Here is a 14,140-nt window from a genome sequence, read left to right as displayed (position 1 = left end):
TGTTCACATGACACTGCTCTGTTTTTAAAAGTTGTAAAAGTATGCATGACTTGCGTAAATGTGTGAATGTGTCTATGCCTATAATAACCATAATATACTATATATAATATATAATAATAAATGTAATAATAATCTATACCTATATATGTCATTTTGTGTGTATTTCTGCCTCTTTTATGCACGTGTGAGCCTAGTGTTTTGGCACAGACAAGGATTGCATGGTCAGAGGGATCTAACTTGTGTGTCATAGTGCGTATCTCTGAGTTGTAATATTTGAATAATATCTCTCCCTCCCTCCCTCCCTCCCTCCCTCCCTTCATTCCTTCCTTCCTTCCTTCCCTTTCATTTATTTATTTCTTGGCTCCTTTGTAGTTTCTAAATATTCTTTTTCTTTCTTTCTTTTTTTATTTTACATTGAATGTGTTTTACAATAAACAAACAAAGCCATCACCAACTGTGGAGGGACTGAATAAGGTACATCCAGAGGAATTCTGGGCGTGGGACCTGCTCCAGTGGGGTGATCAGGGAAGGCTGCTCTGGGCTGAGCACAGACCCACCTGGAGTATAAGAAGCCAGTGGGGGACAGGGGGAGATGGGAGGCAACGGGGTTCAGGCAGAGGGGATGAAGAGGACAAGGGCCCCTAGGTAGGAACAAGCTTGATGTGTTGAGGAAGTCCAAGGCCAGTGTGTCTGGTTGGAGGGTGGTGAGTGAGGGGGAAGGTGGCATGAATGAATCGCCAGCCAGCCAGCCAGCCAGCCAAGAAAAATATTTATGGATCACCTCATATATGTCAAGCAGAGTTCTAGGTGCTGTTCATACAGTCAAGAATAAAGCAATAATGGCCCCTTTCCTTTCGTCGCAGAGGAGACAGACTTGTGTGTGTGTGTGTGTGTGTGTGTGTGTGTGTGTGTGTTGGGGGGTTAAAAATAAGTGCTGCTGAGAAAAATAAAGCAGGATAAGTGGGAGCAGGGGAGGGAGCAATGTCAGTGAGAGCAGTTTGGGAAGGTCTGTCTAGGGAGAGGATATTTGAGTAGAGACTTGAAGGAAGGAAGGGAGTGTTTATGTGGATATCTGGGTAAGAGCATCCTGGGAGAAGGAATGGCAAGTGCAAAGGCCCTGGGGCAGGAGCAAGCATAGTTTCAGGAATGGCAGGGAGGCCAGCGTGACTGTAGCAGGGGGAAGATGAGGAGGGGAGTGTGGAAGGAGGGTGAGAACAGATAGGAAGGGGTGGAGTCACTGTAAGGTTTGTTTCCAAGGGTGATGCAGAGCCCCGGGAGGGTCTGCGGCAAAGGTGTCAGGTGTAAGTCTCACCTTCAGCTGTCCATCTAGGTTCTCAGCTGTGATTATTGGAGGGGCCACCAGTGAGTAATCGATCCCAGTCACATTATCTATTTTGGCTGTCACTAGGTGGAAAGAAGGTAGATCATGAGCTGGCTCCTCATGGCAGCACCTCTGGGGCCTGGGATACAGGGTCAGCATCCCCTAATGTTGAATCAAGAACCACAGTGCTGTTCCACCCCACCTCCTCCAGGGAGCCTTCCCTGAACTCCCTTTAAAGGAAAACAAACCCCCTGCTCCACTTTCACAGACATCAGCTCTTTCTTTCTTCTAACAACTCTGAAATGTGGCTGAAACACAAGCTCAAAGAGCAGAGGGATTGAACTGAACTCTATATGACCTCGGACAAGTCCTTCTCTGCTGCAGACCACTGCGGTCATTTGTAGAATGGGTTATACTGGTGACCTCCCAGATGTTTTGTGGTTAGGGGCTCAAAAGCCAGGGGATCATTTATTAGCAGTGATAATACCCCAGGCTGAGCCCAGCCTGGCTCAGGTTTCTCTGTTTCTCAGTAGTAATCAATGAGAATTAAATAAATGCTAATCCCTCCTTTAGCCCTTCCTTCCCATGTTAGAAGGGAAGAAACTGAGGTTCAGAAATAGTAACTTGGCCAAAGTGGCACAACTGGTGAGTGACAGAGCTGGGACTCAAGCCAAACTCTTTTTCCTGCCTGGTGAGGCCAAACCCTGGACAGTGCAACTGCATTAGACACGCCCAGGATGGTCTCTGCAGGGGCTGGGGCAGAGCCTGGGGAAGGGAATGCATCTTAAGTGGGTATATATCATGTGTCAGCCATGCCAGGCTCCACAGGGAGGGAGCCCAGGGGACAGTCTGGAGCACAAGCTCTGGAGTAAGAACACCTGCATTTGGATCCTGCTTCTGCTTCTTACTGACTTTGTGACCTTGGGCAAGTCATGGCTGCTTTCTGAGCCTCAGTTTCCTGATGTACCTGGAAGGATACACCAACTTCAGGGGATATTGGGAGGCTGGGAGGGGACAGTCCTACTGGGTACATGACACATGGTGATCACTTGGCAGAGAGTCGTCCCCCATCCACTGCAGCACCTCACAGTTTACCAGCCACTTGGGGATGGAGAATATTGGCCCCATGTTAAAGATATGGAAACAGAGGCCTGGAGAGGTGAGATGACCAGCCTCAGAGCTCAGGCCAGTCATGTGTGTCTGGCCTCAGGAAGCTGGGAGCATCTGGTTATTTGGCCCCTGCAGGGGTAGGGGTGTGTGGGTGTGCGTTGCTCTTCCACCTCATTTCCGTACCTGCCACAAGCACCTGGCCTGATAGGGTTCCAATGCCAACTGCCATCCAAGAATAATCTTGTGTGCTCCTTCCACTCAGCCTCTTCCAGAACCATGTCATGTATACCCATGGCCCCTGCGAAGGATGCACTTGGTCCACCTGAGATCATGTGCACCTACTATAACTCCCCACACATCCCAGCAACTCCCTGCATAAGGACTTTCTCCACTCCCAAGTGTCCAAGGGTTCTGCCATTCCTACCCAGACCCAGGCCTGTCTGGGACACTTCTGGCCCCATCACACTCTCCCTGTCTCCTTGCTCCACCCTCTTCTATACCAGCCCCCTGGCCCCACCCAGCTCTCACCTGGTAGTGTCTGGAAATAAGGTTGCAGCTTGGAGGACACAGAATGGGTCACTACCTCGCAGATCTGGGGAGAACCAAAGAAGTGATCAGTGGGGGTTTCCTGTAGGAAAATATCCTTTGGGAATAATGATCTGGATGTGTTTTGCTTTCCTCAAATGTCTCCTTGAAAATCATGTAACTAATCACGTTTCCCTTCTCTCTTTGGCCACCAGGATGCTCAGCACTGGAACTTGTAACTGTCTATGATTGTTGATCTGCATATCTGCATTTTTGTTTCCTGCCCTGGTGTGGAACTTTCCTGATGGATTTTTATGTTTTCTATTTTTTAATGTGGTTTTTGTTTGTTTTTGCTGTCTCAGATCCTTTGCAGAGTGAGATGGTGAGAAAACACACAACAGGTGGTCAGTGGTCAGCTTATCCATCTGTGTGTCTGGGAGCAGGGGACAGCCCTCTGCTTAAGTCTGGGTGGGCACCCTCATCTTTGCTGTGTATGGCTAAAGAAGCCCTCCCCAAACCCCTCTGTGACTCATAGGGGAACAAGCATCAGTCTGACAAGACCTGAGTCATATGCTGATTTTGCCAATGAGGAAATCACTTCATTTCTCTAGACCTCTATTTTCTCATCATGATGATATAGTTTAAGCTATTTGTTTTGAAGCAATAGATAACTGGAATACAGAGTTAAAATCATTGGCTTCCTTAACTGGAAGGCATTACAGTCAGGAGGATGGTCAGAGAAGCCCCTACCTTCACCAAGTTTCTCCTCCGCAAGTTGAAAATGATTTTCATGTCATTAATCCAACTGAGTCTCTCCAGTCCTTGGAATTCTTAACTGTTGGGCAGCCCCTGGCATGGCAGACCACTGTCTCCTAGAAACGCTCCTTCTAACGTCCCTTGACCAAGGACTCTCCCTGCACTCCACCTATCCCTCTACTCACTCTTCCCCAGACACCCTGTGAGCTCCTCTTCCCAGTGAAAATGTCAGCTCCTTGGGGCCTTCCTTCTGGTGTCCTGTTCCTTCCGCTCAGCCTCTTCCAGAACCATGTGATGCAGTGATGCACCCTCATGGCCCCTGCTAAGGATGCAGTTGGTCCACCTGGAGGTCATGTGCACCTGGTGGAACTCCCCACACACCCCAGCAACTCTCTGTGTGAGGACTTTCTCCACTCCCACGTGTCAAGGAGTTACAGTGCCAGAAATCGCCCCAACCAAAGAGGGGTGAGAGTTGGTGGATAAATACCCAGCTTCCTCAGCCTCTTTGGGACAGCTCTGAGGTGTGCTCCCCACGGTTCCTCTGAGAGTTGCCCGTGGGGCTGAGCCCTGGCTTCCCACAGCAGTAGTCCACTCAGTAATGCTCCTGTCCCCGGCTCCCTTCCCCACCCCTTGCTGTCATGCCTGGGATCCCCTCCCAATACTTGCACCTGAATCTTCATCTCAGCATTGGCCTGGGGGTTGGGGGACCAAGCAAAGTGACCTCCTCCATGCTCCCAACATGTGGCCACTGCCCAGACCTTGGTTTGCAGCCAGACCTCTCCCCAGAGCTCCAGCCTGAGGCCCCAGCTGCCTTCTGGACAACTGTCCCCGTGTGTGGCCCACAGGCCCCCAAGGCCAGCACATCCCAGCCAGACTCCTCTGGTTCTTACTCTTCAGGGCTGGCCCCCCACCCTCCCAGTGGGCACCCTCCACACTTCGCTCTCTCCTTCCCCTCTGTCAGTCAGTTATTTTATTTGGGGGATGGAGGGAGGAGAGAAGGAAAGAGGAAAGGAATGAAGGACAGAGGGAGGAAGCGAAAGAGGAAGGAAAGAAATGACGGAGGGAGAAAATTGGTTTCCTGGGTGTGTTTCTATCACAGAAGACTCTGGATGTCCCAAGAATGTCACCCTCTGAGGAGCCTGGGCCTCTGGTCCAAGTGGCCCAGGGGTGTGGGGGCAGCACCTGGCAGCTGGACACCCGGGCTGCCTGTTCCTCGGCCACCGCCCTCCAATGCTGCTGACCCATGACAACTCCAAACATACACGAACACTTCCTTCACACTATTACTTAACTACAAAGACAGTTGGACTGAGTCAGCCAAGCTGGTGGGTGAGCACACTTAGTAATCCTTATAACAGCTTGGTGGCGAAGGTACTAATGTCCCCATTTACAGATGGTGAAGCTGAGGTTCTGAAAGATCAAGTGATTGGCTCAAAATTACCCAGCAAGTCAGACTCTGGAGTCAGAATTAAAACTCAGAAATTATGACTCTACAACCCATTCTGTGACCCCCTCTGTCATGCACTTTGACAACCGTGCACTGATTTTTTGGTTTTTAAACTTTGACAGATCACCTTCAGATAGATGATCTGACCTGACGGATGTCTCCCTAGACATGTCATCAGTGCCCCTGAGCAGGAAACCAATGTCTCCCACCCAGAAGACAGTGCAGCCTCTTGGGTTCCCTGCGGCTCCCTGCAGCTCCCTGCCCCCACTCGTGGCCATGCCAGTCATTCTCATGGCAGCCAGAGAAATTTTCCTAAACCACAGATCTGGCTGGTTCACCCCCTTGCCTAGAACTTTCCATGGATCCCCCTTGCCCTCAGCTCACTTGGCTTCTGAAGTAGGCTCAGGGCATTCCTGGAAGCTGACGGTTCATTAGTAAAAACCCAGGCCATTTAGTAGTCCTTTTCTCAGGTAAAAAAGCTGGCTCGGTGGGTGGTTAGGGGGAGGCAGGGCTGGGGAACATTGGCCAGCGCATGCCTTCTGTACTGGTTCTGGACTCAGGGAAGAGTTCAGTCACACTCCAGGCTGGCAGCTTCCTCAATGGCACGTTTTCTTTGAGGGGGGCACCAACAAGGGAGCCTGGGGTGAGGGGGGGGTTGGGAAAGGAGGCCGGAGGGCCATGGAAGAGGGGTGGGGAGCCAGCGGCTGTTTCTCTGCAGGAAGGAGCTTTGCTGTGGGTGAGGGATGTGACCTTGACTTAGTCTCTCGCTGGAATCCTCTGAAAAATACACGTGACTGATCTGTAGAGCCGCACGTGTGCTTTCAAATGGCTGTGAGGACTGCCTACAGTCCCCTGGCACGGGAGCAGGAGGGTCCAGTGGTGTATGAGGCCTGTGGACACTAAGGGCACCACCCACTCTGACCAGTGATTTGACTCTGAGCCCCTCCTACCTTGCTGTTCATGGTGTTTCGAAGTGAAGACTCAATTTTTTTGTGGAAGAGCTGCATCAGCCACCTGGAGATTGACATAAGGGGACATGCATGAGGCATCCCAGGTGTCCCTGGGCCATATTCATGAGGCCACCTCCTCTGGGAAGTCTTCCTCCCACCTCCAAATAGGCCAAGGCACACTTGTCCCTGATCCCCATGGCACACACTGAGACCCTGCCCTCTGTGTGAAGTGACAGAGAAGTTTATGAAGTTATTTCCTTAACAGGTGTCTGGCGGGGCTCCTGCCCAGTCTCAGCCTCATTCCTCATCCCTCCCCTCCCTCTCTGCCCTTCAGCTATACTACTTGGCCAAATCCTCCTGTGTCCTATGTTTCCTCCTACCTCAGGTCCTTTTCATGTGCTGTTCCCTCTGTCCTCAACATCTACTTAATTAACTCTCACTTATTCTTTTCATCTCAATTTCAAATGTCATTTCATCAAGGAAGGGCTAGCCAGCCCCCAGTCTAGGTCAGATCACCCTGTTCTGTGCATTTCAAAGCACTTCTGTCTCTTTTTTTCTTAGTTATTATATCCTTTCATAATCCTTGGTGAGCCATTCACTAATGCAATGATTTGATTAATGTTTGCTTCCCCACTGGGCTGGAAGCTTCTAGACAACAGAGATCATGTAGCTAAGAGTCTGGGGCCAGACAGTCCTGGACTGAATGCCTTCTCAACACTCACTAGGTATGAAAACTCAGGTTATTTCACATCTTTTCTGTGCCTTGGTTTTCTCTCCTGAAGATGGGATAATGAGAGAGTAATGTCATCAGTCATTGGGTGGATTGAATGAGGTAATTCACATGCTTAGAACAGTGCTTGGTACACAGCAGGCCTCTAATCGATGTTAGCTATTGCTCAATTTTGTTGGCCACTGCTGTCTCCTGATCACATCTCACAGGCCTGGCACATAGCAGATTCTTATTGACATTAGTTAAATGAATGGGTGAATGCCTACAAATCTGTGGTGAGGATTGTACAGCTTAGTGCCCATAAAGTGATTAGCCCAGAGCCTGGTGCATAATAAGTGCTCAGTAAAAGCTGCTGGATGAATGTTGAATGAACAAGTGACTCCTTGAGGCAGGGACGGTGTCTGCAGACCTGCGGGCCCCTGGCCCCTGCCCTGTACCGAAGCCTCTGAACAAGGCCTGGAATGCAGGTGGTACTCAGGATGCTTTCTGAACACAGGGATGATTAGGAAAGTTATCTCTGAGACCCTCCCACATCCACAGCCCCAGGAGATCATACGCCAGGCTGCCTCCTGAGATGTGCACGTGGACACTGTCGATGCGGCTGCTGCAGCTGGAGCAGGCGATGGTGGGGTGGCCCGAGGTCGGGTCACAGCTCAGCTTCAGACCCGCCAAAATGGAGATGCTCTCCACACTCAGGTCAAAGTTGCCACTGGTTTTGCTGAAGGGAGAAAAGAGAAAAGACGTGGAGTAAGCATGTTCTTCCTCGCTGCATTCAAATCATTTGGGATCATACGTTACACAGCATCATTCCAAAGCTGGAAGGAGGTTCTGCTATCATCCCCATTCCGGGTGAGTTCAGAGAGGGGAGGCAGCTTTCCCAAAGTCACACAGCAGCTGAGTGAAAGAACCAGGACTCCAGCCTGAAGTCTGAACCCATGTTTTCCTGGAATAACCCTGCCTTTACCCACTTCCATAACCTCTGCCTTTGCTGTGTACCTTCAGGCATGTTTCTGAACCTCTCTGAGTTTCCTCACCCAGACTCTGAGCCAGCAGTGGGACATCACCTTTGCCACTAAAAAACTGGGTGTTTGGGGACAGTGAGTTTAATTAGTGAATCCACATACGTGAAATGGGGTCAATAACTCCTTCAGGGATGAATGAGGTTTGGATAAGACAGTGTGCTTGAACGTAGTTTGTCAACTCTTCCCTAATGTGAGGAAGTGTTACTTTTCTGTCATCAATGAATGAAATGATAGGTACTTAGGAGCCCGAGTAAAGAACTGAGCAATTCTGGTTGTGGAGGAAATGGACAGACCCTGAGGGCCTTGTGAGTGGGGGCAGCTTCATGCCCTCTCCACACCAAAGCGCCTCCCACTCCATTTTCCCCTGGGTTCTCCGCAAAGGAGAAGTTGCCAAAGTGACTGCCAGTCTGAGCCACGGTCACCAGTAGGCAGGGTCGCTCTTGGGAGAGCCCAGTATTTAGATTCAGAGTTGGAGTTTGGATGACTTGCCCCAGTTGGTCGCCCCTCCCTGCACCCACACCCTTGGCACTGCCTATCTTAGGGGGAGGTAGGTGCGTTTCCAGGCTCCTGACTTTGGACTTGGCCATGCGACTTACTTTGGCCAACGACACAGGAATAGAGGTGACCATGGCCAGTTCTGAGTCTAGGCCTTAAGGGGACCTGCATGTTTCTCGTCACCCTCTTTGCATCTCTGCCATCACCAGGAATATGCTCTGAGTAGCGCACTGGTCCGAGAAGGAGGAGGAGGAGGTACATGTGGAGCAGAACCACCTAAACCAAGCTCAGCCTAGATCAGCTGAACCCCACCTACATATAGATACGTAAGTGATAATATATGACTGTTGTTTCAAGCCACTGGCATTGGATGGTTTGCTATAAGCGAGAGCTACTGGATAAAGAGATAAATTAAAGATCCCACTTGGCCTTCCATCCTAAGCCACATGCACCAACTTCGTTTTGCCAGTGTCCTGTGTTGTGATGTGGACAAATGCTCAGCTATTAACAAAAGGCTGTGTTGGATCTTCTTACATGAAAAAGTCCCCCAGGAACCCTTTGGGGACAAGTGGAGATGGGCAAGACAAAAATTGGGCATTCCTGAGCTCTGTCTCTTATCCCTTCCAAATATCACCAAGAATCCACTCATTCACTCAACAAACCCAAGCTTGGAAACTCACATGAAATTCTTTCGTGCTTTCCATTTTCCACTGATCTTGACATTGGCATTTTTGATGGAAAGTTGAAGGCCCTCATTGGGCAACAAATTTATCTGGGAGCTGGGAAGCTGGAACCCATGGATAACCATACTGCAAAGAAGAAATGCTCAATTAGCCTCCTGGGGTCCACATGAGGAGTCAGTTAAAGATGAATGCAGACTCACCCCCTCACTTCACCCCTTTACCACACCCATTCTAGGAGAATCCAGAAGCTATGGGAGCAGCCTTGGGAACTCTGTGGGCATTGGGCAGAGTTGCTAGGCAGACAAATCTGCATTTGTGTCTTGCTCTTTCTTTATTATTGTGTAACCCTGGGCATGTCACTTAATCATCCTGAGCCTTCATTTCCTCATTTGTAAAATGGGCACAGTCATCTCTGCTTTGCAAGGTGTGTGATGATCAATGACAATAGACAATGTAATCTCATTGGCCGCAAGTTCTTAAAAGGGCAGAATGTGTCTGCCTCTTTCTCATTATTGCAGCAAAACCTGCTGTGTCAGACACATAGTAGGTGTTCAAAAATATCTGTTCAATGCAAAAGTGTATAGCATTCTGTAGAGGATGTTTATGGCACTCATACCCCCTTGTGGGAACGAAACTGCATTTTTATTTTGGAGAAACCCCTCTCCACATCCATTCCATGTTGTTCCAAAGAATGTTAACTTCACCTCCATCTTCGGGGGGTGGAGTTTTTGACTTGATCATAAGCTAATTAGTGGATTCTACTCCCCTGCCCCTGGCCACAGTGACTGGTTCAGGAGTGTGTACATAACCTAACATGCACTTATCAGAATGAGTCTCAGGGTTTTTCTTGAGTTGCAAGGGGAAGGTACTCTCCTTCCACAGGACCGGGAGTGCTGAGGAGATGCTGGTGGCCCTCCTGCCTCTTCGAGGGGACACCCTACCTGAGACTTAGATTCCCCCCAGGGGAACTGATGCTGAGAGGTGGCAAGAGAGAAACAGGGTCCAACGACAGGAGCCTGCCTCAAGCTGAAACCGAAGCCAGACTGACTGCTCCAGGAACTTCTCAGTCATCTGAGCCAACAAATGCTGGTTAGGCCCTCTGGGATTGGCCTTTCTGTGCTTGCCCACCTCCCACCCCCGCCAAATCCTAATTGATATACGGGCCTGATATGAGACTGGGGGTTCATGACACCCCTCCCCCTGCCCACACACACACTGGGAGTCATGACGAATCACTGAAAGACCGTTTTGTGGCTTCCACCATGCTCAGCTTGGGGCATTATATCCCCTTGGATGGTGTAAACACTAGCTTTGGGATCCTAACCTCTGAATTTAGGAGTTTGTGGCTCTGCAATTCTAGGTCTTGGTGGCCCCAGAAAATTGTAAGTCCTGCATACTGAGGCCTGAGCTCAACAGGCCTCACCTGTAGAAGCTGTAATGCCCTTTCCCAAGATACTTGATCTTAAAGTTTCCTGAGAAGGTGGGAATCTGGATCTTCTCCAACTCCTTCTGCAGCACAGCCACTCCTTGCTGGCAGGCTGAGGGGAGAGAGCAGAGGAGAGAGCAGGTCAGATGCACAGCCTGTGAACCCGGGTTGGCAAGGCAGGGCAGACTCTGGACCCTCACCCCTGTCCATAGCAAGGATAGTGCGGTTGGGAAGGTTCAAAGTAAGGGTCAGGGGTCAGCTAAGGTTTTCTGTAAAGGGCTTTGTGGGTCATACTGTCTCTGTCACAGCCATTCAGCTCGGCTGTTATTACAGAAAAGCAGCCATGGACAATATGCAAATGAATGGGTATGGCTGTGTTCCAATAAAACTTTATTTATGGACACTGAAATCTGAATTTCACAGAAGAGATGGTATTCTTCTTTTCATTTCTTTCAACCATTTAAAAAAGTGACAGCTATTCTTAGTTCATGAGCCATACAAAAACATGTGGCAGGCCAGATCTGGTCTGTGGGCTGTAGTTTGCCAACTAGCGGCCTAAAATATCACCCCATTCAAATACCCAGTCATGCATCCTATGAATATTTATTGGACACCTATTTTGTGCCCTTCTCTGTGCTGTGTCCTCACAGATACTCTATCTCTTGGGCTTTTGGACATTTGCATGTGCCATTCCTGCTGCCTGAGAAAACCTTCCCTCCCATCTTTACCTGATCCACTTATAGTCAGCAAACATCACTTCCTCCAGGAGACTTCTCTGATTCAGCAGACAAGAACAGTCCTCCTGGCTGTCATTCTCATGATGCTGTGGGCATCTTCTTTGAAGCTCCCATTGCTCTTTGTAATTACACACTTATTTGTGTGACTTTTTGATTAATATTGCTCTCCCCTACTAAATATAAGGCCCCCAGAGTCGGTTTTATTACAAATGTATCTCCTATACTCACCACAATGTCTGTTTTATTACAAATATATCTCCTATACTTGCCACAGTGACTGGTAGTTAATACCAGAATGCACTTACTATTTGTTGGATTAATAAATGAATGAATGTCCGAATGTCAGGATTTCTACCATCAGTTATTATGTGGCTAACAGCATCAGAAAACCAATTAAAAAACAAACATGTTACCTAAGATGGAGTAAGTAGTAAGATGAGACATTCTAGGCTTTTTGTTTTCCAAGAACCAATTAGGAAATCATCATCATCATCATCATCAACATTTATAAAGCTCTTACTCTGTGCCAGGCACTGTTCAGGGCTCTGTACATGTATTAAGTTACTGAATCTGAACAATCCTAGGAAGTAGATACCATTACCACTCCCAACTGACAAATAAAGAAGCTAGAATTCAGAAAGGTGGTCACACAGCTGACAAGGGATGGTGGTAAGATTTGGATCCAGGCCTTCTGGTCCCAGAGAATGGGAATAGGCCCGGTAACAGGCCTTCTGGGGGTTCAAAAGTGAACTATGCATACATAGTCACTGACTGGAGGGGAAAGAAATAATGGAACAGCCAGAATCTGTGGGTTGGCAGGAACCAGGTCTTGAAGGACCTTGAATCCATGCCAAGGGCTCAGGACATCTGAGGGCACTAGGGAACCACTGAATAGGGTAAGTGGGTGGGGCATCGGCAGATTTGCTGCATTTCAGAAAACCCCCTGTGGTGGCCACATGGGGCGTGAATAGAAGGGAAACTGAGGCTGCTGTGACCAGCCACGGGGACCTCTGGGCTTAAAGGCTGAGCCCAAGCCTCTGCTCCTGGGAAGCCTCAGCTCTGGCTGGATTTAGAGCAGAGCCATATTCCTTTCTCTTAACTTAGACGGAGCCTTCTGTGTGCACCCCTAGGGTTCAGAGGTGGCCTGCCTGGGCTGGGGTAGGAACTCAGGGATGGAACACCAGGTCCCCCTGAGTCCTGCCCTGATTCCCCCAAAGATACACCGGTGGAGGAGGCTCTGCTTTCTCCTAGGTCTGATTTCTCTTGAGGCTGGCTATCCCCCACCGTTCTGCAGTTCATCTATCTGCCACTGAGAGGCAGCATCGAGGAGCTGCAACCGGGGACATCAGACAAAACCAGGGCTCACATCCAGGCCACCCACTTCCCCAGCTGCTTCTCCCGGTTTCAGTTTGCTCATCTGTAAATGCTACGAGGAACAGTTATGTCCCACCCAGGTTAGAAATGAAGACGAAAGGAGACTGAGAGTGTAACACGCCTAGCACAGTGCCTGGCATAGATCTGAGAGGCCAGCTGCTTCATGCCACTCTCTCCTTTGCCTGGGCCTGCGTGAGTGCCCTGGGGTAACCTCTCTGGGTCCTCTGGGTGCATCATGTGCACAGCATGGCTGGCAAGGCTCTGCCCTGGGGGAGACCATTAAGAAGAGCCCGCCTCACATTCCGCCTCCCCCTGCCCAGTTTCCTCGTGGGCCTGAGCTCTGCTCATGCTGAAGACTGAGTCAGAGATCTAGGCGCAAAGGGCAGTCCTGAGAACCAGCTTTAGAAGGAAAGGCTTTAGAAAGGTGTAGGAGCCAGAGCTGGCAGCTGGGTAGAGGAGGAGGGGAGCCATGTGGACGCTTAGGGGCATGAGCACTGGACTCGGAATCCTGCAGAGCAGGGCTCCAACCCCAGGGCTCTCCAACCTGTGACCCTGGGCAGCCCAACTTGCCTCGGTTTTTTCATATGTAAGACAGGGGTCAGAGGAGCTGTGAGCTTCGCATGTGCTGAATTTAAGCAGCTGCCACAGCACTCGCTCAGTAAGTGCCCCTTGGGGTGAAGAGGAGGGAAGGAAGGCATATGATTACCATAGTCCAGGCCCTTCTGGGTGATCCTGGTCACGATGCCGGGGTTGGTGGTCGCTGTCACAGCTGTGCCCAGGGCGGTCAGCACTGTCAGGGTTGCCCACCATGGCGCGTTGTCAGGGCTCCTGGCCATGTCTTCCTCCTCCAAACTGTCCAAGCCTCCAGGCCTTGGAGGGGAACCAGGGATCTATAAAGAGCCAGCGGGGTAAATGCAAGTCAGGAGAAAGGAGGAAGGAACTTGGGTGGGGGCGGAAGGGGGGAGGGTGGCTGCCTGCAGTCCCCACCGTAGTTGGGGCCACAGCCCCAGAGGCAACTGGAAGTGGAGCCTGGGTGCCATGTGTGTTGTGGTGTGTGTATTTGAGTGTGTATTTGTGTATATGTGTATGTGTGTGTATGTGTATGTATGTGCCTGTATATGTGTGGTATGTGTGTTTGAGTGTGTGTGGCATGTGTATGTGTGTATAGTATGTATGTTTGTATGTATGTGTGCTGTGTGTGCATGTGTGTGTAGTTGAGACTTCTGGCTCTAGGCATCATTCCCCTCCCTAAGCACTGCATCCCCTTCTCTGAGCCCCCATCAAATCCTTCTATCTAAGGACTTCCTTGAAGCTGGGTGGTGTGTACATCAGGGTTCACTATATTTTTCTTTTCTTTTTTTCCCCACTCTATTGAGGTATAATTGACAAATAAAACTGTATCCATTTAAAGTATACAATGTGATGATTTGATATATGTGTACATTATGAAATGATCACAACCAAGGTAATTAACACATCCATCACCTCACATAATTATCAATCTCATGTGTATGGTAGGAACACTTGAGATCTACTCGCTTAGCAAATTCCAAGTATACAATAT

General features: G+C 49.6%; 1 protein-coding gene across 1 annotated transcript in view; it reads right to left on the bottom strand.

Annotated features, from left to right (window-relative positions):
- BPI (bactericidal permeability increasing protein) overlaps positions 1-13,485 on the bottom strand; it is a 32,540-nt gene extending 19,055 nt beyond the window's left edge. Inside the window, exons 1-7 of the mRNA XM_036902303.2 lie at positions 13,283-13,485; positions 10,463-10,577; positions 9,037-9,165; positions 7,396-7,557; positions 6,110-6,173; positions 2,960-3,023; positions 1,313-1,404 (exon numbers count right to left, since the gene is read on the bottom strand). Coding sequence (XP_036758198.1) covers positions 1,313-1,404; positions 2,960-3,023; positions 6,110-6,173; positions 7,396-7,557; positions 9,037-9,165; positions 10,463-10,577; positions 13,283-13,412 — 756 coding nt within the window. The 5' untranslated portion in view covers positions 13,413-13,485. The remainder of the gene's footprint in view (positions 1-1,312; positions 1,405-2,959; positions 3,024-6,109; positions 6,174-7,395; positions 7,558-9,036; positions 9,166-10,462; positions 10,578-13,282) is intronic.
- Between the last annotated feature and the right edge of the window lie 655 nt (positions 13,486-14,140).

The sequence above is a fragment of the Manis pentadactyla genome, chromosome 5, assembly GCF_030020395.1.
Source record: "Manis pentadactyla isolate mManPen7 chromosome 5, mManPen7.hap1, whole genome shotgun sequence".
NCBI classification, from domain to species: Eukaryota; Metazoa; Chordata; class Mammalia; order Pholidota; family Manidae; genus Manis; species Manis pentadactyla.
Note: the sequence above shows the minus strand (reverse complement) of the source record. Positions and strands in the feature narration are given on the sequence as shown.